Below are 27,734 nucleotides of genomic sequence, written 5' to 3'. Positions count from 1 at the left end.
GCTTTGTATTTATAAGAATCCACCAACGGGCAAATGTCAGCACTCATAGTGGCTCTGAGGACGACGCACTGCCTGGATGTGGGTTTTTACAACAAATTGAAGAGAGAGAAGTTGAGATGTGATCTCTAACGAGTTGGTAGAAGAGTTTGAAAGGTTTTTTTGGCACCCACGTCTGTGAGAAATACACAAAAACTGTGTTAAGTGTCATCCTTATAAGTTGACCATGGTCAGAACAGTATCAGTATGTTCCCTTCTGTTTACTTCATTGTAATGTATGTTTGTTCCTGTTAAGCAAAGTGTGATCTATGTCAAAGTCGGATATTATTGTAATGAAATGAAATGACACTTGTGGTCTGTCAGCCTGTCAGCAGCTCTGCTCTACAAGAGCGGTGTTAATAGTGTAAAAATAATTATTCTTTTTTTCTGCTAAACTAGGCAACTTGTAAAAGTGATTCTCTGTTGCCTTAGTAAGCTAATAGTTTGGTGTGTTTCCTTTGACCTATCTCTCTTATTAGGCCTCTTTTTGGCTTTTCCTTGACTCGCTGACAGCATCAACTCTGTATTTGCGTCGTCGTCATCCCACTAACTGCAATCTCAAAAGCCCTCTGGTAGCTTTGCAGTCACACTCAGCTTACTGGCAACTTAGACAACTCCACAAAACATTTCACCTGGTGAGAACAGACAGGCAAAGCCTCCAAAAGAACAAGGACATCCTGCACTGAACACTTTGTTAAAATGTTCACAAATTCATTGCTCAGTCTGACACGAAAGCAGGTTCTGCGGAAAATGAGTAGAGGTATCAAATTGGGCAGCACTATGCTTGAGCTCACTTGCCTTGTTTCATGTCTCAGACTAACAAGAATGAAAAGTAGACAGTAACTTCCTCACGACTAAGAAACTAAGTGGTTGCATGGTCATTACATTAAATTATTTACTGTCACAGACACACAGACACACTGCAAGTAGTTGTGGCAAACACTTTCAATCAGAAGGTGATTGCACAGCAGGAGACAACCTGATCTGACTCGGCCTGTCAAACTGATTGATAAAGCTTGGAAACAATCACAGTGCAAACACAAACAGATTGCCAACACGTTACAATAAATCTGAGTCACTCTGCTCTGATGACGCATGTCTTTGCACAAGGGGAGTCGACTGGTTGTATTACATTTTTATTTCCTTATAAAAGCAAGGTTGTTAAATTGCCGTCCAACAACAAATATGTCACTGAATTTCTGTTTCGAATCTACGAGGTACTGGCTGGACATTGAATGTAAGTAGTTTATATGACTTTCAGTTTAATTAGAATTAATCTGCGTGTAGATGGCAACAGATTTGCGCTGATATATCACAGCTAATGAATAAACAGATTGCATTGAACTGCCAGATTGACCCCAATCAACTCCACACCTGATTGCTGTTCTATCTTGATGTGCCAAAGTTGCTTTGAAGACAATAAATTGTGAGTAGTTGCAGCCCTTGCCCTGATATTTGAACAATCATTTTAAAGAATGCAAAATCATTGCACATGGTCACGTTATTTATTACATGTCTATTCAGAAACTGATTCAGTGGAAGTATGTATCATGTTAAGAACCCCCGGCGATCCTTAGAAAAACTCAAAACAGCTTTGCTAACCAAGTAAGCAATGCATTTGGCTTTTTCAGAGTTTGGAACATCATCTTGTGGGGTTAATTATATCAGCACAGGCTCAACTGTCTCCTCCCTGACCGTATATAAAGCATTCATGATTCATGTTTCCAGTGTCTTTAGCTGTCTTTTAAACATTTCCCTATAGTCTACAGTATTTTTTAAAAACTGTTTGTCCTGTGCTACCTAAAGTTCACTGTGCAAATCTCTATTTTTTTATGTACGGCTCATTTTGTTTAGACCATAAAACTCTTTCTTAATGCTGACAAAAACTTGAGAATAGGTGAATTTTCATCACAAAAACAAACACTTGTTTCAACACTGGTAAGTAGCACCAGAATGTGTTACTAAAGCTGAGGAGTGTTAATTTACACATGTCCAATCTGCTTCTGTTACCATTATACTACTTCATGCGCACGATGTGTTTGTTCATCGGCAGCAGCGAGAACAGTCTGACATGTCGTCAACCTTCCAGTTAAAATGGAAAATCTTCAAAGGAAAACAACGGCTCTCTGAAAATCTCCAAAGATATTAATATTGTCAAAATTAATTAATCTTCGCTTTATCTGAGCTTCTTCAGTATGTGTGGCAGTACCTGTCAAGACTGAGAACAGAAGGTGGCAATGTACTTCCCAACAGGAATATTCAGCTCACTGCACAATAAATTACTGAGGCAGAATCTTTCATGTGTTTATCCCATTTGTCTGATTCACTTTTTCAGTCATGTGTGACATTTTTTCAGTGCCAGGATTCTCTTTTGTGAACAGTAATATATGCTCTCTACAGCAAATAAACTGCTGTAAAGGTTAAGCATCCATTCACGAGACTCCACAGGGAGGGAGAGCTGATCCAAAACAATGGGAAACCACTGACGAGTAAACCTTTTCCAAAATGGGGCAGCTCATTTATAATGTCTCAAACAGAAGGTCAAACTTTTCTTCTGGATGAAGAGCCTTTGAGAGCAATATCATCAGGGGTTCTTGGTTGTTTGGGAGACCATTTGTCTCCCATGAAAGTAAATAAATATCATGATATTTGGAGGCCCAGGGTACCATTTTTCTTTATGTCATACCTGTAAAAGTAATGGAAAAAGGTATCTACACTGACCTTATTGGTTAATTGCGATATTTAAAATTAACGCAGAAAATAATCAAAGACACTGGAGAAAGGTTGACTGCATGAGCTGATGTCCCACTCTCCATCACTTTGTTTCCTCCTAAGTATGTCCTTTGTAATTGCAAGGGAGTGACAAAACTTTAGTATTTAGTAGCATTTACCAAACTGTACTAACTGTAAAACTGCATTAAAAAGACCAAATATTCATACATCTTTTCCCAGAGTTTGTGCCTTTCTGCTGTGCCTGGAACCATTTAATCCATAAATTGTTAATAAGAATGAACTCATCTGGTTTTGAGATACAATTCAACAACATGAGAAGTAAAGTGAAAACACTTCATGTTGTGGTGGTGAGAGGAAAAATGACAGCGCATTTCTTCATATTTGGCAAGGAAAATAGGAAATGGATTTATTAAACATGTGCAAACATAAAGAGAATACAGTATATGAGGAATAAGGCAAGCTTTCTTGAAATTTCTTCAAGTAGTCTTCAGGAACAGTTCTCCAGGTTTTGTGGAGTACTTACAAAGTTCCCCTCTGGACATTGGCTGTCTTTATTACGTGCTCTGTCAAGATGATCCCACACTGCTTCGTTAATGTTGAGGCCCGGGCTCTGGGGAGGCCAATCCATGACTGATAGTGCTCAATTGTGTGTTTTTCTATTCAAGTATGCTTTTACTGCATTAAGAGTGTATTTGGCATCATTAAGCCAGAGATAATCAGATGCTTTCCATATGGATCTAATTCTGACAGTACTTTTCTGCATTCACAATTACATCAATTGTAACAAGATCCTCTTTAAAAATTGTGCCTTGGCAGCCAAACTTTCATTGAGACCATTTCTGATAAGGCTTTCATGAACAGTAGTCGATCAACTGAAGGGGCGGGTGAATTTCAGGTCCTGGTCTTGTTTCTTAAGGATTCAATTTTCTGGTATCTGAACACGCTGTAGATAGTTTTTTAGGTATGAGATATGCCAAGTCTTTGACTAACAGCTTTTTGGGAATCAGCTCATTGGTGGAAAAATCCTATTTCATACCTGTCAAACTGAGTTATCTTTGGCATGTTGCTGTGTAGACACAACACTGGTTCATTGCTTGAGTCAGGTGTTTTTTTAATTATTCATAGGTCAGTATTAAGTAACTTAAACGAAAAAGCCAATGATCTGAAAATGGGCAGGTGTAATGGTAGGAAGACCTTCAGAAATCCTGGAGAACTCTGCTAAAGGACACTTTAAAAAATTAGAAGTCTAGCTCCCTGGAAGCACAATATAAAGAAATGTGGCTCAACCTGCAATCGTCATATTGCCATTTAAAATGATTTAGCACCCAGTGAATGATGACAGGTAAATCCAGCTAAATGTTACATAGTATTGAATCCTAGAAAGCTTGCCACAATTACAATAGAAAATACCATAGAAATGAGTGGGACACTGTGCAAGTGTGGGACTGCTAAAGAATGATTTACTTGGGAGCTCTAAGAAGTAAACAAATAAAGCTTTGAATCCATATCCTGATTACCCAGTGATGCGTGGAGAATCTCATATGTAAAACCCACCCAGCAATGTGTCTGCTTGTGCTGCACTGGCAGGATTTCCTTTCAAATTTGATGTAGTTATTTTCTGGAAAATGCAAAGTGTGTGAACAACAAGAAAAAATGTAACACTCCTAAGAAACTAAATGTAACTGGATGGAGAATAACATTTTCATCTGCCTCCATAATCCTTATGTAACACATATACTGTCAGTTAGACCAAACAAAGTACTTGAGACATACTATAGCCTGTAGGTAAGTACAGGTAGAAGTGAAGACGCTAGGGTGTCGCAAGCACTTCTCTTACAAACAAATTAAATCAAGACGGACAAATCCGTGTGGCTATGGTTGCCTTATCAATAATAATGGCATACAGAAGTAAAGCTAACAGGAGAATGGTATAGCCAGTAACTGCGGGAGCCGAAATATGAAGCAGAGGCCACCTAAGCAAACTGACATTCGCTAATGTCAACAAACATCTACGCTCAGACCAAACATGTAGCAGTAAAGCTAACAGGTGTAGTATCACTTACTTTTTACAGACTCACCTGCTGCCATTCTTTAGAAAATGCAAACATCAGAATCAACACTAAATACTATTCAGCAGGCCACTTGATTTATTATTCACCGTGCATGACTATCACACTGAAATTAATGTCACCAGAAAACATGCCTCTGGTGCATTGTAATGTTCTGTATGCAGCCTGTTGTTCTTCTAAAGAGCAGTTTCTAACTTGGAATGAATAAATCCCTCTCTTTAGCAATGCACGTTTTTGACACAGCTCAGCTCTCAGTGGTAACAAGAGCTTTCTGCAGCTGCTCCTCAACAAAGAGCATCACCACGACACCGGCTGCCATCGTGGATGTTCCATCATGGCTTCAAAATACCAGCTGTTGCCACTCCAGTTAAGCAGTTTTTCTTGCTTTTGCCACTATTTAATGTGCTGCAATCTAGGATGGATAAATTTAACTGAAAATAAGGTGAAGATTTTCTTCTATCCGCCATCCTTTGTGGCTGACAAAGGAGCTTTAAAAAGCTTTTTTTGTGCAGGCTCCGTGTGTTCGGCTGTCTGACAGTGTTAGTCTGTCATGGGGATTACTGTCAAGTGTGTGCGCAGTGTTCCTCCTGAAAACCTGAGAGTGTAAATAAGAGAAAAGAAAACCCTTCAAGAGGCCTGCGACTGTGAAAAATCCTATAAGATGTTACAGACCTACCCTAACCTGATGGTCATAGGTTACAATTAGTGTGAGCACGCTAAAGATCAACTGCTGCTGTGCTTATGGGAGGGCAATTATTGTTAAGGTCATAAAAAAGACTGAAATTTTATTGACGTGAAATATTCTCAATGTTGCTATCACTGGTTGGCAATAAATCAAGAAGACAGCGAGAGATGTTTACTGACCCCCTCCTAGAACTAAGAGACAGTCTGCATGTACGTGTTAATTAATTTCTTTCTTGCAAAAAAGCTCAGCCATCTTTGTAATTCTCTCAGCAGCTGGGTCAGGACAAGGTATACACATAACAGAGTGCATGTTATTTGTAGTTTTACGCTCTTCAGCTTCATAGTTTCTTTCTGTGTATAAAAGAGATTTCCTTATGCCAAACAGGAATTAAATAACATCTGATCAACAGCCCCTCAACCAGCCTTCTTTTTTAACAGCTTGTGATTTAGGCCATCTATGTGGGTGTATTTCAACACACAAGTCTTCCAATGCAGCTTTAATTCTGTTTGCAATAAATGAAAACACAAATTATTACTTTAATCAAACAATAAAAATCTCCCAAGGCAAAGAGTTTGATTGCTGGCTACGCAAAGCAAATATCCCAGACCTCCTACAACACAGACGCTTGTGGAGGAGACATTAAGTTGGATTAGGAAAACCAATTAATAATTGCAATAAGTCTTCAGCTTCATATTGCTTCTGTACAATAGCCAGACAATAACCCGAAATGAACAGATTGCAAACCATTTTGACAATGTTTTACTTTTTTTTTTTTTTAAAAACCTTTCCATGTTTTACTTCTAATGACATAACTCTGAAACTTTTGTTTCTTCATATTTTCTATTACATATCTGATTTTTACAGGGCAAAAAGAAAACCGAGCACACCAGACGTGAGCTGGAGGCTACTCATTGTCTGCTCCACGGTCTCTTTAGTTTCTGACAATTAAACGGATGCATCACTGTTAATTTGGCAATAGCACAAAAATGATTAACATAACATTATGAGTGGCAGGGGGACTACTGTCTGCAGCCAGAAGCCCAGACCTTCCAGCTTAAAAGAGGAAGAAGAAAATCATCCAGTTCTGCTTTGTATGACTAATCAGCACAGTGATTCCCCTTGACTCAACACACCAACAGATCTGCATTGCTGTGATGAATCACAGTCATTATGCTTACCGCCTCCTGTTTTGCTCCTAGAACTGATCTGTAGTCCATGCTTCTCATATTACCGGTCAAACTAAAACAATTACAGATATTACAGATGTATTATTTAGACAGATTATTTCTGTGTGAAGTGGCAAAGAGTGAAAGAGGAAGGTTACAGCAGCTAACAGGAAAGCAGAAGGCAAAGTGGCAAGTGTCTCCAAAATAACTTCATTTAAATATACAGCTGCTACAGCTCACAGTAACACATGTCGCTGTCACAGAACCCAATACAGATAGTCTCGATTTTTTTATAACATCTTTTGTATAGTTTTCTGTCTGTGTGAGGGCTGCAAAATCATTGTTTATTTATATGTATTTAATTTTCAATTCAGAACACCACTCAGGTTCAGATCCCCTCTGCGAATCGTGGTGAACAGAGAGCTGAGCGTAAAAGCAGTCGATCTACATCCCTACTCTCACCTATGGGTTCACGCATATGTTACGTTCCCCTAAAAGGGTCCAGGCGGTGAGGGGGAAGTAACAAAAAGTGTCCGGGTCAGAAAAAGGAGTCAAGGAGGCAAAAGGGTTAAATTAAATAGTTTTATTAAAGTAGCTCAACTAAAAGAGACGGACAAGCCGCTATCACCATTTAAGAAAACACAAAACTCAGGCGTTGGTCAATAAAGTAAAACGTAAGCCAAAAAGAAAGAGCAGCTCACCAGCTGCAAACACGGACATGCAGCTCACTAGCTGAAAACCACCAAAAAACACAGCTCACTAGCTGCAAACACAACAAACACTCAGCTCACAAGCTGTAACCACACTAATGGCACTCTGGCCCAGAGCTCACCTTTCCCTTAAATACTTTTAATTACTGATGTGAGTCAGCTGTGTAACAGGAAAGGTGGCACCTCAGGCAGAAGAGATGGTGGGACACGCCCACACAGGCACCTTCAGGAGGAGGCCCTGCTAGGGCCGTAACACCCCCTCTCATAAATACAAACCTATGGTTTGTCAAATGATTATGATAAACAAAACCACAAATCAAGTCCGTAACTGTCACATCAACAAATTGAAGGCTTTCCACCTACCAAACCACATAGCAACGGTTAGGCATTTCCTGCGGAAGCTGCCAACCCCATCTCAGTGGGTTCACAACATTGACAGAGAGTGGCCCCAGACCCTCGAAACAGTGTCCCATGTGATAGCCAGGGCTTTGAACCATCACATGTGGAGAACCCAGCAGGCAGCTAGTGGGCCTTACTGAAACACTTTGCAGACGATTCCTCAAGTCACCAGTACAGGCATGTTTGTTAGCCAGGGTTGCGGGTCTTACTGGTGGTTTTATACACAGTCTGTCCCCCTGCAGGTCATTTTGAGGACCTGGGAAATTGTCAACCAATGGCAGCTCAGGGTTAGTTGACCTCTTACACTGATTACAGGGCGCTACTGAGCAATTGTGCTCCAAGTTTAGCCTTTTACTAGGCCTGGCAACCTTGTCGGTTTGAGAACCATGACTGACTTTTCTCAAAGCAGGCCCTTTTTGCGTTGAGTGGGCTTTCTGTTTGAGTGCCAGTTTGACACAATTGGCAACCACATGGCCAGGCTTGTGACAGAAGAAACACAGTTTGGGCCTAGATCTTAAAACCATAACTGCATTTGCCTTGTTAGCTGGCCCACTCTTACCTGTCCAGGATGGATATCATGTCCTACAGCACTTGCTTTATGAGTCAGCTTAAACTCATCTGCCAGGGTGGCAGCTTGCTGTAAAGTTAAAGCCCTCTGTTCACTTAAATAACAAGCAATAGACTCAGGAACAGAGTTTTTAAAGTCCTCCACCAGCATAAGCTCACGTATGGACCCCACATCGTTAACCTGGCTTGCAGAACACCACTATCAAAGAGCTTTGCCTTCTCCCTAGCGAAGTCAAGATAGGACTGACCCTGTGCCAACTCCAAACCTCGAGTGGCTAAAATGAGCTTCCTCCAAAGGGTGGCTGGCCTCTCCCTTATAGATAGGGTGAGGAGTTTGGCCATCAGGGAGGGGCTCAGAGTAGAGCCACTGCTCCTCCACATCGAAAGGAACCAGTGGAGGTGGTTCGGGCATCTGACTATGATGCCTCCTCGGTGAGGTGTTCCGGCCATGTCCCATCAGGAGGAGGCCCAGGGTCAGACCCAGGGCACACAAGAGAGATAATATCTCTTGGCTGGCCTGGGAACACTTTAGTGTTTCCACGTACAAGCTGGTGGGGGCAGTGATTACTATGTGGCAACATGGCCACATAGTAGGGTGACGATTCAAACCGTCAACTTCAGATTGTTTTAGTGGGGAACAGTCTGTAAAAACAAGGCTAGACTTTGCATAGGGATAAAATAATTTCCCAATCAAATGGTTTATGTGATTTCCTTCTTAATTTTTTCAAATTGCGTGATATCCAAAGCCACAGCATCCAAAATAAAGCCATCCCAATATAGCATTGGGAACTCGAGAAAAAACTCAGCTGATCTCAAGTGAAGCGAAGGTCAAATGGCATGACTTGTTTTGAAAGAAGTTCCTTATTAATTAAATGGTGGCATCATCGTCTCAGTCCCATCCAATAATTCTTGGGAGAGGAATGTTGCAACTCATAACGGACCACATTATTTTGGAAGCTGTTACCATCATTTCTAATCTCTCGGTATGAGAGAGTTATTAGCCTGAGCTATTAAACTGGCATAACAGATTGGCTCCTAAATGTAAAAACAAAAAAAGTTGCATGGTCATGCAGTGACATAACAGCATGTTTAGAAACTGTTGGCACAGGTGTGTGCGCCATCTGACAGTTTCTTTTTTTTTGATAGCATAAAAGATGAAAACGACAACGGAGACATGCAATTTTCCTTCTACCCTACCACTGCCAAGGGTGGTAAAATAAATTAAACAGGACGTGCTTCAGCTTGAGGTCAGTACAAAGACAAAGATACAAGTCTGTGCTCGAGAGGATGGTTCGGTAATTCATTGAGGTTTATCAAGTGCTCCTGCATTCATTTCTCTGACCTGCTGTACCACGACTGAATCAGCGGGCACTGTATGCACACAGACGAGCGTCGCTTTACTCATCTCAAGAGCTCAATCGCTGAGCTATCGCTGCTCTCCTGCCAGATGGATCAGAAACCCTATTTTCTACTGTGATTGCCAGCTACTTAGAAATGCTTGGTCACCTCACAACCCACACTACTGCAGATAAAGGGAAAAACAGCCTTTAGGTTTTCTTAGTAATTACAATCAACATCGATGAGAAAGTAACTTCCATTTGTTGCCATGTCATTTAAGGACTCAAATAATATTTCTAAATATTTATAGTCCTTGGCGTTATGCTTCTAATGTGAAATCAGCAAACAAACAGTATGTGTGTTGTATCCTTCTTGCTGTGAGGTCACAGAGCTTGCTGACTTTAAGATTTCACCACCTGATTGTGTTTTGCGGATCCGTCTTCTGTCACTGGAGAATTAATAAAAGAGATTCTTCACATTACAGATAGCATCTGTTGACTCATTTAATTTTTCACTTTCTGTTTGTCTGGCAATTATAATTAATTGTTGCAGGCTGACTGGGAAGCAAGCCACCGTGGGTAAGTCGCCATTTCAAGATAGAGCCTTCAATAAAAGCGCTATTTCAATGTTATGCTGCATCACAAATATGCCACAGTAACAGGGCTCTTTATGTTTTGGCAGGAAGAGGACAAGGGATAAAATGTGTAAATGTCACGCCTGACACTCATTTCTATTCCCTGTCTAAAATTTCAGGCCATTATGTGGTTGTTTTATTGTGAAGTCACCGGGTTTACAAAGAATGTCTGATCAAATGGCAGAAAATTACAAATTCAGGTGAGATTTTTAAAAACGGGACCATGAGTAAAGAAGAGGATTAGGGAAAATGAAAAATGATTTCAACTCCTTTCTCGGAAATGCGCATTAAGGCCACTGAAAAATTTTCATGAAGATAAAACAAACAAAAAAAAAATCTGAATTCTCAAAGTTAGAACTCTGACTTTAAAAGTCAGGAAAACTTTAAATGGCTCTAATCCTTTTCTGTACCCAATTGTAAGTTGAGGGAGAAGGTGATGAATTCATCTGTATGTTTGATTAATTTTTACTTTATAATAAACAAACTCTGTTAGTGGAAAATAAGGGCTTTGTGGAAAATGTTATCTTTTCTCTGTGTAACTTAATAAAAGCTTCCTTGCCTCCTTTCCTTTGCATTTATTAATTTCCCTAATCAAATAAAATGTAACCACCCTAATTGTCTGTATAAGCGCGCACGCTTCAGTGAATCAATCTGTTGACAATGTATGAGTCATATTTACCCACAGTTTTACAAAGGATAGCCTCAAGGTAATTTATTTTTCGACACTTGAAATGAAAACTACGAATATTAATTTTCTTTTTCAGGAAATTATGACAGTGATTAACTTATCTTTGAAAGCATTAGAGCACCATTAAACATTACATCCTGAGTAAAATTAACAAACAAGTTCATCAAGAGGGCAGCAACAGCGGTTTCCGAGAAACACCTGACCCGTTTCTGAAACAGACGACACGACTCACTGGGAAACGGGAAAGCACTGTCATCTCTGCGTGTGTCCGGACACCAGCTGTAAGCAAATGCACCATAAGCAAGAAGGCAACAATCGTTTGTTAAATGGATGTGCCTTTACATCACAGCTATAAATCTGAGTTTAGGACAAACAGTTCTGCCAGAGTCAAATCTACATGAGATGAAGAAATGAAGGTTTGCACTGTGTTTCCCATGAAATCAGAGAAAGTTTAAGGATCCAAATCGACATGTTTGATCTCCCAGAGTAAAACGGTGTGCTTGCTATGCTGGCCCGAACTACCACACCCTTTGATATGAGTGTTAGATTACTGGAAAGTGAACAGACATCCTGATATGTAATTAGATTTAGTTAGCTGCTAAGTTTAATTATGCCTTGACTTGAGTCTACCCATTGTCCTAACGGCCCGACTGTGATAGCAAGACAACAAGATGGCAAAAAGTCAGTGCACAGTCTGCAATGTTCATTTTTTAAATGTTTATGCACAAATAAACAAAGCACAATGCGCTAATTGTTCAGCTTTAAGTCGACGGTGGGCACAATTTTTTAAAACATCTCTGCAGTCTGATTATGTTCTGGCTCCATTTCTGACAGATACTAACTGTGCCTGTGGAAGAGAACATGACTGAGCATTTTTCATCTAAACCTTGTAGGGACATGGTAAAATGGATGTTTCTGTGTCTGCTCTCAAACTAAACACACCATCATGATGTCAGTTTTGAAGATCTACGGTTTATGACATAAGAAGCCATGCATGGTCAAAAAGACTGAGGTCAAAGAATGAATATATAAATATAATGTGGCTAAAAGCATATTAATGCAGCCAAGCAAATAAATGAATAAAATAAAAGCTGATAATCAGGAATCAAGATACGTAAACATTTGAAAAGCACAGATGGGATCGCAAACCTCAGAAGCAGTGTCCACTGTTTGTCTTCATAATCAGAGACAACTTTGAAATGTCAGAAAATGTGCCAGATTTTCTGTGAGCTGCAGGTTGTTGTGCTGGTAAAACAATTAAATGTGAGGCTCTTTCATAAGAGACAAAGCAAGAGGAGGGGCCTTTGCCTTGCTTTACTCTAGCTAGCATAAATTAAATCCATTATACCTTCTGAGTCTTTTTAAAGAAACTTAATAAGCAATGCAGGCGCGGAGGTACACCTCCACCTCTTAGGGCATTTTAATTCATCAGTGTTCTTTCAAATACATTTTTAATGTCTGTCTTCTGTGCAGTGGATTAATGCATTAAATATATGACAAGGTAGACAACGCACTGTACTTTGACACGGATCCAACAATGAACGAATGAATGTCACAAACGATGACTAGGTACATTAGGAAAAAACATTTGCTAACAATATTTGCCTGAATTTGTTAGCTCATTTTGTTTTGGGTGGATCCAAGAGCCGAAACTGGTACATATGCTTCATCTTTTGATAAAGCCTATTAGCAATTTTCAAGATGGCTGCCAAAAAAAAAAAAAAAAAAAAAAAAAAATATATATATATATATATATATATATATATATATATATATATATATATATATATATATATAGTTGTTTTATTTCCTAGACGACCCTTTTGAATGATTTTAGTGTGAAATCATGTATGCCCCATCACGTAGAAGTCAAAAACAGCTATAAGCTTTTAAAAAAAATTATTGTAAATCTCAGTTCTTTTGAATTTTTTAAATATTATGTTCATTTCATCACCCCCGTACAAATGCGATGTCACAGTCTTCATTTGCGTGTGTTGCGTGTTGCCTAACAGTGCCTGGTTAAATATACGTCACCTGTATGTAATTGAACTATAAGCAGTGGAACTTTACTCCATTCATGACTAAAACTGATGAACGTTTGTGCCAGCATGATAGAGCTGAACCAGAGGAGTCCATCAAGAGTCACCGAATTTAAATTTGAATGTCTAAACCTAGCTGTATGCATGTTATCAAAAGGATGGCTGTACAGTTCTTTGTCTCTAGACCATCGGAGCGCCATGTAACATTTGTGTCATTATAGTTATTCTGTGTGACTAATTTCACTTACCTATAGTCAAAAGCATTTAAAAGGTTAAGAGTAAAATCTGGTAATTTAATTCTGGAGCTGTTTCATGGAAATAATGACAATATTGGAATTTTTAATGTTGAAAATTCAAGTGGCTAATGGGATTTTTTATTTTTTTAAATTACTGGCTCCAAAACCTCGCAGATTTTGCTCGTATCCACTTATGAAAATTGTTTCAGTTTACTGAAGCCAAATAACAGCAGGAGACCCAAAGAATACAGAAATGTTAGACGTAGTTTTCTAGCTCTTTTGTTTAAAAGAAAGCTCCAGCATCCTGACCCTAATTGTTATTGGCTAACATATTTGGTGAAAAACAAACTCAAAGACTGAACAGTGTCTCCGTGGACCACTCTGATTGTTTGGCTGACAGTGTAGAGGAAAAATGCAGGCTGCTTCGCATTGCCTCTGTCAGCCTTTCAATAGACTGCAGCGATAATGAATCGATGTTCCTGCCACTGAACGCTCATCTTCACCTTTTACAATAACAAATCTCTTCCAAGCCTCTCCAAAAGGAGCACCACGTACTTGGACTATCAACACGAGCACTGCTGACTGATAAATTAACCATTTACTGACACTCTGTAAAATTCAGACACTAACGAATTCACGTCTTCGCCAAAAAGAGACACAGTAACTAGCATGAGACTTGTTAGAGTAGATTCATTATCAAAGAGCAGAGAAATGCTCAGTAAACTGAAATTCCCAAAGGTTTTTCAGCTTCCTTCCTTGAAATGACAACACATTAGCTGTTATTGGATGGTGAAAACACCGACCCATCAGCACCCTCTAATTTCACTGGAAAATCCTCCCCTGCAGGGGTAGCAGTGGTTAAATGGTGTCGATTAAGTAATGGAAGTTGATTGATGCAACATGCACATAATAAGTGGCACCTGCAGGTCAGCTCACACAGCAGGTATGAAACATGACAACATTGCTTTCACTAATCTTTGCTGTAGTGATGGAGCCAGTCCTCTTTGGGTCTTTTGTCAACATGAGACTGGTTAGATAACATTCAGCGAAGCTGCCCCTTACTCTCTGATAACCTAGTGGGTAACCCTTCATGCCATTATCACTGGAAAGCAGGGCTCCATAGCAACGAGTGTAATTTTTCAGTATCACCCCATAAGAAGTGCTTTCAAAGCAGCCCATTCCCGATTCAAGTTGACCAATTCTCCAGATCACAGTTTCTTTTCTCACTACTCATGGCCTGGAGTGTGGAGCCACTGGTAATGCATGAACACACTGCAGACCTAATGACGTGAGAACATCCTGTGGCCACGAAGCCAAAAATCCATTCCCCCTGGGAGCTGACACACTCGCATCAACAGGACTGTGCTGCTGAAGACCCCCGAGGAAGACAGTGCAGCCCTATTTGTTAATTCATTGTAATTCAGCCTGAAGCGCGGCCTTCAGCCTGACAAACAATCCACTCTGTCATGTCCATCTGGCCTCTGTCTTTCTGTGCCATTTGTGAGCCAGTCAGCAGGACCGCAGTTACACCTATTAACAGTATTAGGTGAATTTCAGAGTTGTCACTTTCACCAAAAGACTAAAAACTTGAAAGGCATTTGTTCTTTTGATTAATAAAGAGAAAATTATTGAACCTCCCAAGGACAATGATGGCAAACAGAGTTATCATCCTGCTGGACCCCCTTTTGCCTTCAAAAGGAAAATTGCCTGAAGACCTGAACTCTTTCATGGCATGCATTTTCAATTTCTCCTTGCTATTCGGGCTGATTGGGACCTGATGAATGTAAAAACAAAGAATTACCTGATTTTTTCTTTTTTTACCTGAGTTGATTTTTTTTTTTTTACCTGAGTTTTGTTTCTGTGAGAAATGAGATCCACAGATGAGGACATTCAATTTAAATTTCAATAGAACAGTGGCAGTATAATGTCCTCGTAAGTGGTTATCAGGCCCTTGTAGAGCAAAATGAAATATCTTGGTTTAGACAACCCAAAATGTGATGTCCACATATGTGGACACCAGGTCCTAGGAGGTTAAATCTTCCTAGCGCAGATTCAACAAGGTGCTGGAAACTCCGAATTCTCAGGGAAGAATTTTGACAAAGTTGCTGCTGATTTTTTGGCTATACGTCAGTGATGTTCTCCTCTTTCACCAAATCCAAAATCCAAAGTGTGCTGTATCATAACACCACCAGATCCACTGATACAAGCTGGGATGGATTGATGCTTTCATGTTGTTTACTCCAAACTCTGACCCTACCATTCAAATGTTGCAGCAACAAGGCAGCATGATCTTCTGCTACTGTAGCCCATCTGCTTCAAGGTCTGACATCTCCGTTTTGGGCCATTCTCTGTAAACCCTAGAGTGTGGGAAGATCAAATCAAATCAAATCAAATCACATCAAATCACTTTTATTGTCACATCACATGTGCAGGCACACTGGCACAGCACATGCGAGTGAAATTCTTGTGTGCGAGCCCCACAAGCAACAGAGATGTGCAAACACAACAACACAAACGAGCAAAATACAAGAATGGCCAACCTGAAACTAATAAATATATGTACAATATATAATAGTGTATGCATTTCTGGATGTGTATACTAAATATTTTCCTACGTGTGTGTGTGTGTGTGTGTGTGTGTGTGTATACACATTTTTACAAATTAAATAGTAAAAAAAAAATAATAATAAAATAATAAAAAAAAAAAAATAATAATAATAATAAAATATATAAAATATACAGAGTTGAATATGTACAAAACAAGTGGCATTTATATACAGTGTGGAGTGCATAATGTTGAAGTTCCAGTAGTGAAGCTGAGGTGTCTATGACGTGTTCAGCAGTCTGATGGCCTGATGGAAGAAGCTGTCTCTCAGTCTGCTGGTACGGGACCGGATGCTGCAGAACCTCCTTCCTGATGGAAGTAGTCTGAACAGTTTATGGCTGGGGTGACTGGAGTCCTTGATGATCCTCCCCGCTTTCCTCAGGCAGCGCTTCCTGTAGATGTCTTGGAGGGAGGGAAGCTCACCTCCAATTATCCGTTCAGAGCACCGCACTACTCGCTGGAGAGCTTTGCAGTTGTAGGCGGTGCTGTTGCCATACCAGGTGGTGATGCATCCAGTGAGGATGCTCTCAATGGCACAGTGATAGAAGGTCCTGAGGATGCGGGGGCTCATGCCGAATCTTTTCAGTCTCCTGAGAAAGAAGAGGCGCTGCTGCGCCTTCTTCACTGTTTTGTTTGTGTGTACTGACCACGTAAGATCCTCAGCCAGATGTACTCCAAGGAACCGGAAGCTGCTCACTCTCTCCACAGCAGCGCCGTTGATGGTGATGGGGGTGTGTACTTCTCTGCACCTCCGGAAGTCCACTATCAACTCCTTTGTCTTTGCGACGTTGAGGGTGAGATAGTTGTCTTGACACCAGTGGGTCAGATTGAGGAAGATCAGCAATTTCTGATATACTGAGACCCACCCATTCAACACTGACAACCATCCTGTTCAAAGTTATTTAAATCCTCCATGACGATGCTTGGTTTGAACCCCAGCAGGTGCTCTTGACCATGTCTATATGCCTAAGCGCACTGAATTACTGTCATATGACTGGGTGATCAGATATTTGCTCATTACAAGCAGTGGAACAGGTGTACCTAATGAAGAGGTTGCATAACAGCTGTGCTCCGATGTCGGTTGTATTTAAAAGCAAAATTATGGTGCAGAGAAAAAGTTAGAGGAACACTCTTATCTGTCATTGACTGAGTACAGTAATCCAAGAAAGAGCTGTTCGTGCCACAAGAGAGATCTGCTAGCACAGTATTAAGCTCCACATCATTATACCTAATGAAAAAAAGATCCAATTAATATTATATGTGGGTACAGCTGTAGTGGCCATGATTCCAGAGAGATTCTGGCATAGAGAGAGTCACCAAAAATTAAAGTTTGGTCTACTGACTCATTTTTATTAATATTATTTTTTATTTTTTTTAACTGCAGACTCAAATTCATAACTCATTATGTTTTTTACTGGGTCTTACATAAAATTTTAGCCCACGTGTGTTGTAGATGATTTATATTTAAAAATAATCTGAGTCATCCAGAATGATCCACAATCAGAGGCATTCTGGGACGAAAAAGAAAAAAGGAAATACGTACTCAGAGCAGGGTAAAGGCAGTGCCAGTGGTGTTGTCGTTGGTGGCTACAGAGCGGGCTGACTCACTGCTCTTACTCCTACCTACACCTCGAACTGTTTGCATTTTCTCGATCATCATTGAGAGATGAGAAGCTGGCATTCACACTGGCAGGATCGTATGGGGAACTAACGGATACGGTAAAAGCAGCAGGCCTACAGTGAGGGTGACGGAAGAGCTTGAGGGTAAGACGGCAGCAGGCTTCATTGTCCAGTCCACTGTGCAATGACTCTACTCTACAGTGCAGTGAACTTGGACAATCCATTTTAATTTATAATTTGTTTTCACAGACACACGGATATACACAGAAACCTCCACAAACACATACGGCATACGGTATCCCTGCCAGTCTGCGCACATACTACCTTCTTCTTACATATTCTACTATAATTGTTTTTTTCATTTCAGGTTAGTTTTTCAGGTACGCTGAGGTCTGACACAAATTGATGTGGCTTCACTGAGAAAAGTCAGAAAAGAATTCCCATTCTGCTTCACAATGAGTCTTTATTGAACCTTTGTCATATTTTCTTCACTTTAATGTCAGATTGTGACCCAAGAGAAATCCTGTCTGGCTTGTGGCCTTTCTTATTTTTCTGTCCGTCGATTCATAATAGATCACGTTCAGTTTAGCTGCTCTCACATTTGCTGCCTAACTCCCACATTAATGCTACCATTTTGCTATTAACCTCTACCCACTACCTTAACCTCCTAGGACCTGGCATCCGCATATGTGGACATCACATTTTGGGTTATTTAGACAGAAATACTCAATTTTGCTCTACAAAGGCCTGATATCCACTTACGAGGACATTATACTGCTACTGTTCTATCAAAATTTTAAATGAATATCCTCATATGTGGCTCTCATTTTTCTTAAAAACAAAAATAAGGTAAAAAAAAAAATCTGGTAATTCTTTGTTTCTACATTCATCAGGCCCCAATATGCCCAAATATCATAGAGAAATTAAAAATGCATGCTGTGGAAGAGTTCGGGTCTTAGAAGGTTAATGGTAACTTAACAGTCAATGTGGGTAACTGCTAATAGTTAAACAGCTGATTTTAACACTTATTAACTATTCAATGCTGTTGAAACAGGAGCTTTACTGACCTCCTGAATTCCTCATAAAGACTTGGACATCAGTCCTTAAGATGCTTCACTCTGCTGAGTTGCTGTTTACATGTTCAGCTACTAGTGAGGGGAGGGGCTGTGTGGCTACCTATCAGCAGCAATGAGGTTGTGTGCCAGCTAGAGGTGAAGGTGAAGACAACACTATTGGTGTCAAACCGCCAAACCTGCAAATATCTAACCTGACAGTAATTTTCAGTATCAAGTAGCATTCTATATAAAAAGCCTGCCAACTCAAATGTGGAGCCACCCGCTGTGGTGACCCACTTTAAACAAAGAAGCCGCCGAAACTAGCTAGCTACTCAGTACATATGGTGCTGTGGTTGTGAAGACCCCCAAAACCAAACAGACACACATGCAAAAAAAGTGCTGTTATGTTTTCAGAATTTTTGTATCGAATGGTGCCATCAAGCATCAAGTGCAGAGCATGCACTTCTACTCAGAAAAGGAAAAATGACCTGTTGGAACAAATTGAATCATTAATGATTATTGCCAGGAGCTGTTGAGAAATGTTCAGTTGATAATGAGAGATGAAAAAGGGAAACGAGAATATGATAATGAGCCAAGCAGGTGTTTACTGTCTGTTTGAAATTATGCAAGTGCAGGAGAAATTTCCCAGTGTTACCCCAAGGCATGTTAAACACTGAATTAATCTCAGTTCAGCTACATTATATCAACACGCCGACCAAATATTGCACTAAGCATGTATGCAGATGGAGGCATACATACTTACCTGTTTGAATTTTGGGCACGGCTGCACTGAGCCTCTCAGTGTATTTGCGTTGTTGGTGTTAAACGAATATGAGTTGCTGTACAGTTCAGACTATCCAGTGACTCAATACTTCAGTTCTGATGCTTGAAAATTGTCCATTTGGCAGATATTAGTGCCAAACCAAGGGTACAACCAAGTTAGCACTCCACCCTCTTGTTACTTCTGCTTTCAGAAAACAAGAAGCTCTAAAGTTGAGACTTCAAAAACCTAAGTCCATAACCAGTTGTTGCTACTGCCATCTTTATACAAAGTCTATATTGTCAGCACATGCCATACACATCTTACCCCGGCCTTTTTCTGTCTTATTACAAAAACAATTGTTTGTTGGTGATTATCTTCTTCTTATTCTCTTGGTGCACTACCAGGGGACAAAAACAAAGCACTTCAGTGTAGTGTGAGAAAGCTCTGAGGCGAGACGAGCTGCCGCATTGCTTGTTGACAGCGTCTGGGGAACGGAGCTGAACTGACAGTGGTTTTCATGCCTGTTCAGCTCTGCTGCATCCAATCACCAAAATATTTTATCAACTCTATAATTCAGCTTTTTCTTTCCTATAGGAAACACCGAAAACCGAGGGTCAGCGCGTGTTACATAAACACGCCAATGTTTCCCTACAGTCTTATTAGCAATGGAAAGACACTGAGCCGGGGTCTAAACTATCGTGGCACTAAATCTCAACAGAGAAAATGAAATAGTAATGAACAAAAAACGAGTTTTGCAAAACTCGTTTAAAATAAAATGCAATTTACAAGGCTCTTAAGTTTAGTCCTTTTTCATTTCTTCTCCTTGAGTTAAAAGCACATCCTTGAGGCTCTTTTCAAACTCAGTACAGTAAAATCACACAAATAAGGGTGAGGCACAAACACCAGCCATCAATCTCTCGCCTGGCAATCTCTGGGTGCAAAAGTAGGGAGAGGAAGTCAGAACCTTTTCCCAGCCTGGCTGAGCAGGTTTACATAGTGCACCGTTAACTACATCCTCCCTCCTCCATCATTCCTAAAAAGTGAAAGGTGCAGAACACAAAGTCAAGCTCGAAGAACAGGTAGGCAGCCTGTGCAGGAGACACCCACGCAGTCACAGGGGATTATTTCGTGGGCTGAATAATCCAAAACGCCTCTCATGGCATGATCAAAAGGCTTTATGTTTGAGTTTCTTATATGTTAAGAATCAGATTAAGATGAGCAATCAAGGGAGAAGATTATTCAAAAATTGTATGTTACATATTTTTATGAACTTGTAATAAAGAGCAGAATTTTAAGTTTTCTGAGGATACAGCATCAAAGACCCCAGCAATCACCTCTGAAACCCTCCTACATACAAGGAAATGCGTAACAGGTCAGAAACAGCCTGGAACTAAAAAGTCATATGAGCCTTATCTCTGAAATGTTTGCAAGGATACAATTTATGCAGGTTTTTAACAAGTCACTATAGAAAAAAGAAAAAGCTCTTCAACAACACAGACACTGTTGCAGGTCCATTACTGATTCACAGCTCTTATATTTTCTACATGTGAATGAAACATTATCTATAATGACATTACAGGGATGATCAAGGAACTGACCTCTCAGCCCATTGTTCATTCAGTGGGCTAGGTTCAGTTATTGTGCAAATGTACTGTCTATAAGTTTGGGGAAACCTGCAGAAGTCACCTGGATGAAACGTATCTCCCACTGAAAACATCCAAATGAACTGAATCAACCTTTTCGGATGTTAAATGGAGTTTTTAGGGCATAGAATCTAAAACCCATTTAATATGTTTGCACTGTGTGCTTCAGGGTCTGACAGTCATCACCCGCTCGTGTCAGCAGCATTAAAGGTTTTGGTGGGAAACAACACTGGGGGGGAGCCTCCCCCTAACCCCCAGCCCCACCACCCATGACTGCAACAGGCAGCAAAGACTAATGGCCTAACATCATCTCTCAGACAATAACATCTAGCCATCACCGCTCCACTCTGCTCAGCTACATAAACAGGCAGCTGTCAAACTGAGCACTGTTAAGTGTAAAGATTATGACAAGTTACACAGTTTCACTTTAGCTACACAGCTCGTCGAGCTTAATCGACTTTCAGAGAGCTTTGGTTTGCGGGTTCTTCTGAACCTTGACAATTAAAACTATCGTCACGCCATTATTTCATCGTGTAATTAGTCAAAGCAACGCTCCAGTGGGTGTTCTGAACTTTTAGGCTTTTCAAATTGACTCTCATCCCCGAAGCGGTGGAAAACAATTCACTTGCTTTTACTTTAGTGACTCGGGAGATTAAAGAAGGTTACCGTTTCAGCGAGGAGGGCCAGGACATTCGGGGTTGCCTCAGTCCGGGACGGAGCTTCTCCAGGGTCCGGTTGCGGCACAGGTAGCGCTCGGTGTCCGAGTTGAAGCGCTGCTTGATGCGTATGTGAGTTCTGGGCTGCCGCCACAGGTGTTTGGGCGGCTTGGCGAGCCCCGCTCCCTCTCTGCTCAGTGTGGTGCACTCCATTTTTTACTTTTACGTGCTCGCTGGATTTTATTTTATTTTTTGTTTTTTTGTCTGTTTTTGTAAAAAAGCGACTTCTAAGCTACAAACAGTCTCGGAGAACAGCGTAGAGCTCGTCTGCAGGGATTGTGAGGAGGAAGGCACGCGCTTCAGAGAGGCGCGCGCGACGTCATGGTGCGCTGCTGTCCACGAGGCGGAGTGCTGAAACGACTGTGAGCCTCTCAGTCAGTACCAGCTCCCCCCGTCTCTCTCTCTCCATCTCTCTGCTTCCTCCTGCTTCCTCCCCCTCCCTCTCGCCCTCTCAGTTTCTCCCTTCTTTTCTCTCTCTCTCTCTCTCTCTCTCTCTCGCCATCCTCACCTCTTACTGTGCCTCTCTCGACCAGCTTCCTCCTGCCATCTCCATCTGTTTCCCTGTCTGTCGCTGTCTTGTTTGTCAAACCGCCAATCATCAGCATTACACAACATTGCTTTATCTTTATTGTATTTGCTCTGGTAGAGCAAAACTGCCTGTTCATTATTTGTAATTGATTTTTTGGAAAAATCCATCTTTTATCTTTTGTGTCATATACCGGTAAGAGATATTGAGCAGTCAGACAGATTTTTGACATAATGAAGGTAGAGATATGTTTACTGGTCAGAGCAGCACTGATTTAACATATTTCATTAACCCTGTCTCAGGAAATCACAGTGTACAAGCCCTCAAACTAACAAATAAAGGCAAACCAGTGTGTAACTGAAGATAGGAGTGGTTGCATGTTGGTATATAGCCATCATAAGGCCTATAGTTTAATGTGCAGTGCAGCTTCCTATAAGGTTGCAGTGAATTTTATATGTCAGACTTTGTACCCTATCTCATTACCAGCTGGAAGATTGGGTTGCGTTTTATAAATTCGAATAAATTCAGGTTTATAGGTACAACAGGAAAACAACACGGGGCTGGTTCAAATTACTGATGTCACCAAACCCACTTATTTTTATTATGTAGGAAAAATAGGGGCTGTATCATTAGCTAATGAGCTGTTTATCCAAAAAGGATTTTCAGTCTGAAAAAAGCACGATTACGTTACAAAGATCAGCCGTTTTATTTATTTATTTTTTGGTAATTAATGCCTGGACAGCACACACATGTTTGTAGATGTTCAAACATGAAAATGGTCAGCCTTTATGTCTAAAAGGGAGTCAGGGGAGATACAAGTGCACACCCACACCCACATGCATGACCTTTCAGTGGGAGGTTTCTAACTGTTGTTCCAATTACTAGGCTTCTTTTTTTTTAAACACAGGAGATGCCTTTCATTATCACCAGAAACCACAAAACAACAGTCCACATTTCTATTTTTGTCTCAGTGTCACATAGACAGCCTCTGTCTGCTGCTTACGAGCACTGACCTACCAAGACAATCACCAAAACATGACCATGTGACAGGAAAGTGGTACAGACGAACGAGGCAAATGTCTATTTGCTGAGCTTGACTTACATAATTTGTGTTAAGCAGTAACAACAGCTGCTCCAAACCAACAAACAAGACTTCATTTCGTGAACAAGAAAAACATGATTCCTAAAACTTTTAATTAGAATGAAAAAACTTAACTAAAGTACTATGCAAAAGTCTGGAGTCACTCCTCATTTCTTTATATTTTGCTGGGAAAGTTATGGTGATTTGCTGAAACGTGCAAAGAGAGACATACCGAGTTTGTGCAATTCTAATGAACGCGAAATTCAGTATTCAGTATGTCTGAACTCTCTTTGGCAGCTTTCTTGTCATTTCTTTAAGAAGTCCTCAGGAATAGTTCTCCATGCTGAAGGACATCTTTGAATGTTCACTTCCTTTTGTTTCATTCTCTGTCAACATGATCCCACACTGCTTCAATAATGTTGAGGTCCGAGGTCTGGGCCAGTCCATGACTGTGTGTGTTTTTCTATCCAGGTATGCTTTTACTGCATACACTGGCAGTGTTTTTGGGATCTTTGCCATGCTGAAAAATGACCCGCTGCCAATGACTTGCTTTCCAGATGGTATTGGATGGTGGATCAAAATCTCGCTGTATTTTTCTGTCCTTTAAGATCCCCATCACCACTGACTAAATGCAACACAGACCATGACAGCCTTTCTCTTTGTTTCCCTTCCTTAAAATTGGCCTTTTTTAACTTGTTGGTGCAAAAATGTTATGCCATGCCTGTCGATGTGTTTTCTGTTACCGGCTGGTTGTAACAAGTTCCTAAAGATATAATTTACAGTTTTTCCCAATTTGTCTTTTATGCTTAGACACCAAACATGTTCTTTCCTTGAGTCAGTGTTAAGTGGCTTAACCAGGAAAAAAGCAACTAAACAGGAAAGGACTTAAAATGAATGAAAAAGACCTTCAGAAAGCCTTGAGAGCTGTTGCCCAAGTGCACTTAAAAATGTAAGAAAGTCAGGCTGCTTGGAAGCAAAATAAAATGAAATTATGGGTGTGTTAAAACTTTTGCAGAACAGAGAAAGAAGTTGTCTCAAAATTACTAATCTTATTCTCCATTTCACACAGAGTTCATCATCTGTGTGAATCATCTGTGCATTAAGCTTCATCTGATGAAGCTTAACAGATAAACAAAGCCCCACAGAAAAAGGAAGATCAGCAATTTCCCCTGTTTAACCACATCCACAGTTCACTGAAGGAATTCCTCAGAGGCAAAACAAACAAACATACAAACAAACAGTGTGTGTCACTGACCGGTGCTCATCATGGGTGGCCAGTGCTAGACTGTACAGCTCTTCTAGCCGGGCTAGCGGTAGCATGTGTCCTTGAGATGTTCGCCGGGTATCGAATGAGTGGTCCTGATGGGAGTGTCTCCTCCACAGCGGAGGCAGCAGCAGTGGGCCTGAGAAACGCCGCCGCACCACATGGTTGCCCACTGGTATAGAATCCCGAAAATGCTGCATCCCAAAGGAAAAAGCAAAAACATATTTTTAATGTAATATTACTCTCCAGTCAAGGTGACGTGTGTGGAAACAAGCAGAATACGCACTCATCTGAAAGTTTAATCACTCACAGCCAGTAAAACTAATGCAGCACAACACAAGAGTCCAGAACGCCTCTTTAAAGGATTAAACCATTTTACTTAAGCCATTTGAAAGCTGCTCATAAATCAGTCACAACATTACGGTGTACTGTGCTGCCAAAACATGGACTGCGTGGCCCTTTGAAAGTGTGCAGAAGATGTTAGCAGCAGATACCTTAAGTTCTATCAGCTGAAAGGTAAAGACTGGATAGAGCTGAGCTGCTTTTCCAGATCATCTAAAGCTCAAGAGAATTTGGTGACTAAGTTGAGACTTTTAACTCTTTGTCACGCTCCTCAATCCATTCCTGACCAAAGTGTCAGAGGGTGCATGCTAAAAAGTGTATCAACAGTTCACTGGAAGCCTATGCAGAGGCTACCAAAAATGGTCAAGGATGGGCTTCCAGTGAACTGTTGATGGATGCCTGAGGCGCAGTGATTCACCACTCAGATCTATGCGTTTCTCAAAGATTAACTACAAGAACTGACTGTGCACTTGGTGGATAACAACTCTGAGACCTTAAAAAGTGTCATCATAATCATTTTACTCACTTTTTATATTGTTTTTAATGCTGTAGCTAACTGGAGCACAGCCACCGGAGGCTGCAGTTGTGATTCTGAGTGAAACCACCGAGAGGACTGGCAAGAAATTGGCCCTGCCTAGAAATACTTTGTAACAAGCTGTAAATAGGCCAAAACCAAAAAGTAGCCTTTCCAAACTCTCATCAGACTTTGCTGTATTTTGTGTTTCATGATGATTTGCAAAGATAAAATCAGCATCCTGGGCTTCAGCTGAAAGCATTCACAGAGCTACTTGCAAGTCTACATTTTCCTGGTGATGCTTGCTCTTGCTCATGATAAACCTCCCATAGTGCGTTTGAAATGTACATTTTAAAGCCTTCTGTATACCGCTTTCAATTTGCTTCACAAATGGCCACACAGGGTTCCCGCTGAGTAGCCCCACAGTGAACTCTATGAAATTAGGCAAACAAATCACTCAAAGATTCGTTAATAAAAGGACAGAGACGACACTTTAATAGCCTAAATGTTCTGAAGTATCACCTCATCAGTTACAATTACCATATATTTGCAATACATCACAGTTGATGCATGGACATGTACACAGTTTAGGATGGAAAATAGGATTCATAAGCGTGTACCCGTGACAGACTGAAAGCTGAAATTATTTCACTGTCGCAATTAGAAATAGTTCAATAAATAACTAAAATAAATGTATGTGTATTTTTCCAGGGACACGTGGCATCTGCCCAATCTGCCCCGAGGGTACTGCAGGCACAGCACGAACTCTTTCCAGGTTTCAGACCGAGCATTAATTTGACTTTTTTTCACCATTTAATATCCAATGAGTGGAAAGTGATTAGTCAACAGGCGAGTGGGCAGACAGCAGCTTACTCTGCCTGACAAACAACTACATATGATTGTGAGTCTTCTTTAAACAGTACATAACCAAGTCTCCCCATTAAAAGGTCAAATGAGAATGAGGCACCCTGGGAAATATACATTCTCCAAAAATCCATGTCCATTTCGGTCGCTCTGAGCCTCTGCTGCTGTAATTTGGGCTTCGACTGAGTTCACGAGTGGAGTTCGGTGGGAGCTGATGGATATTGATCTGCCATCCAGCAAGTCTCCTTTCCCTGATCGGTGCTGTCAAGCATCAAACATGACATGACTGTCAGGCCTGCTGCCCACCTTGGGCTACAGCATGCACCTATCGTCGCAGACTGCTTCGCAATACAAACAAATAGCTTCAACCTTTGTATCAGACTGATATGAAACCGATGCATCTCGTACTCAAAATGTACCCCGCATGGCATTAGCTGACCCTGTTGGAAATGTCATTTACCAGGAGTTCAAATCCATGGCTCCTTTTTCACCTGCACACATTTATGAGATTGCAATAGACAGCGGGCGTGAATGTTAAACAGCTGATTTTGGCAGAATACAGAGATTGTAAAGATGTGGGGGATTCTGAAGCTGCCCAACCATCTGACATGTTGTTCAGATCTTGGCAGCTTAAATGTTCCTGACTGTGGACCTGGTGCTGCATCTAAAGTCTGGTTTGTCTCTTTGTGCCTGCTGGCCTGGCGAGTGCAGACCTGGAATTAAAATCAGTTTGTCATTTGCTGTTTAAAAGAGCTGCTGGCTCTTTTAAAACCACAGTTCAGTGGTCAAAAAGGCAAACTTCAAGAACTGCCTCCCTTCCTCTACTGACGCGGGATGTGTGGTAGCGGGCGGACGATTGGATTGGGTACCAAAGAAATACCTCCATGTCAGTTACTCTGTTGTTTCCTAACTTTCTTCGAGCAGCTATAGGAAATCTGTTTCGCACAGGCATCAGAAACAAGTCCCACATTTCTGATAGCATTCGCACACTCAGTGTTGTTCAGACTGTGCCCAGCTGTGTAATATAAAGTCTACTGTGGTTTCGTGTTGACATGTTCAAAAAAGGTGGACTGTAACACGGTTATCTAAGGGCCTCTGAGCACACCACAGAGATTTGGAACATCTACACCTGTATGCAATACTTATTTAACTGCTCGTATTAACCTGGTTGACTAAATGGAGACTTTTGATCAACAAAAACAAAATTTCTCTCTGGTCCCTGCACACAACCATTTGCCAGTTTTACACAAATCTAATATTTTTCTTCTAAAGATGAAATTTTCCCTGACAGCAGTTCTTTTCTGATTTTCCTAAACACATTTTTTGACATGACACACATGTCCCGCAGCCAATCGGAACCGGGGAGGAAGCATCTGGCTCTGTTATCACCTGGCCGATCTCCTGCCACACCACACACAGGAAGTGAAAATGAGTTGGTGGC

The 27,734-nt window shown here is 40.8% G+C and overlaps 1 protein-coding gene across 7 annotated transcripts in view; it reads right to left on the bottom strand.

Annotated features, from left to right (window-relative positions):
* LOC309689746 (3',5'-cyclic-AMP phosphodiesterase 4C-like) overlaps positions 1-27,734 on the bottom strand; it is a 105,523-nt gene that overhangs the window by 60,596 nt on the left and 17,193 nt on the right. For 4 of the 7 annotated variants that reach the window (XM_082506371.1, XM_082506367.1, XM_082506374.1 and 1 more), the window contains exon 3: positions 24,565-24,767. In XM_082506371.1, coding sequence (XP_082362497.1) covers positions 24,565-24,767 — 203 coding nt within the window. The other 3 variants (XM_082506378.1, XM_082506373.1, XM_082506375.1) reach the window with 3 other exon arrangements.

Source organism: Aulonocara stuartgranti (genome assembly GCF_965226115.1).
Source record: "Aulonocara stuartgranti genome assembly, chromosome: 15".
NCBI classification, from domain to species: domain Eukaryota; kingdom Metazoa; phylum Chordata; class Actinopteri; order Cichliformes; family Cichlidae; genus Aulonocara; species Aulonocara stuartgranti.
The sequence above is the reverse complement of the archived record's forward strand: the minus strand, read 5'-3'. Positions and strand labels throughout refer to the sequence as shown.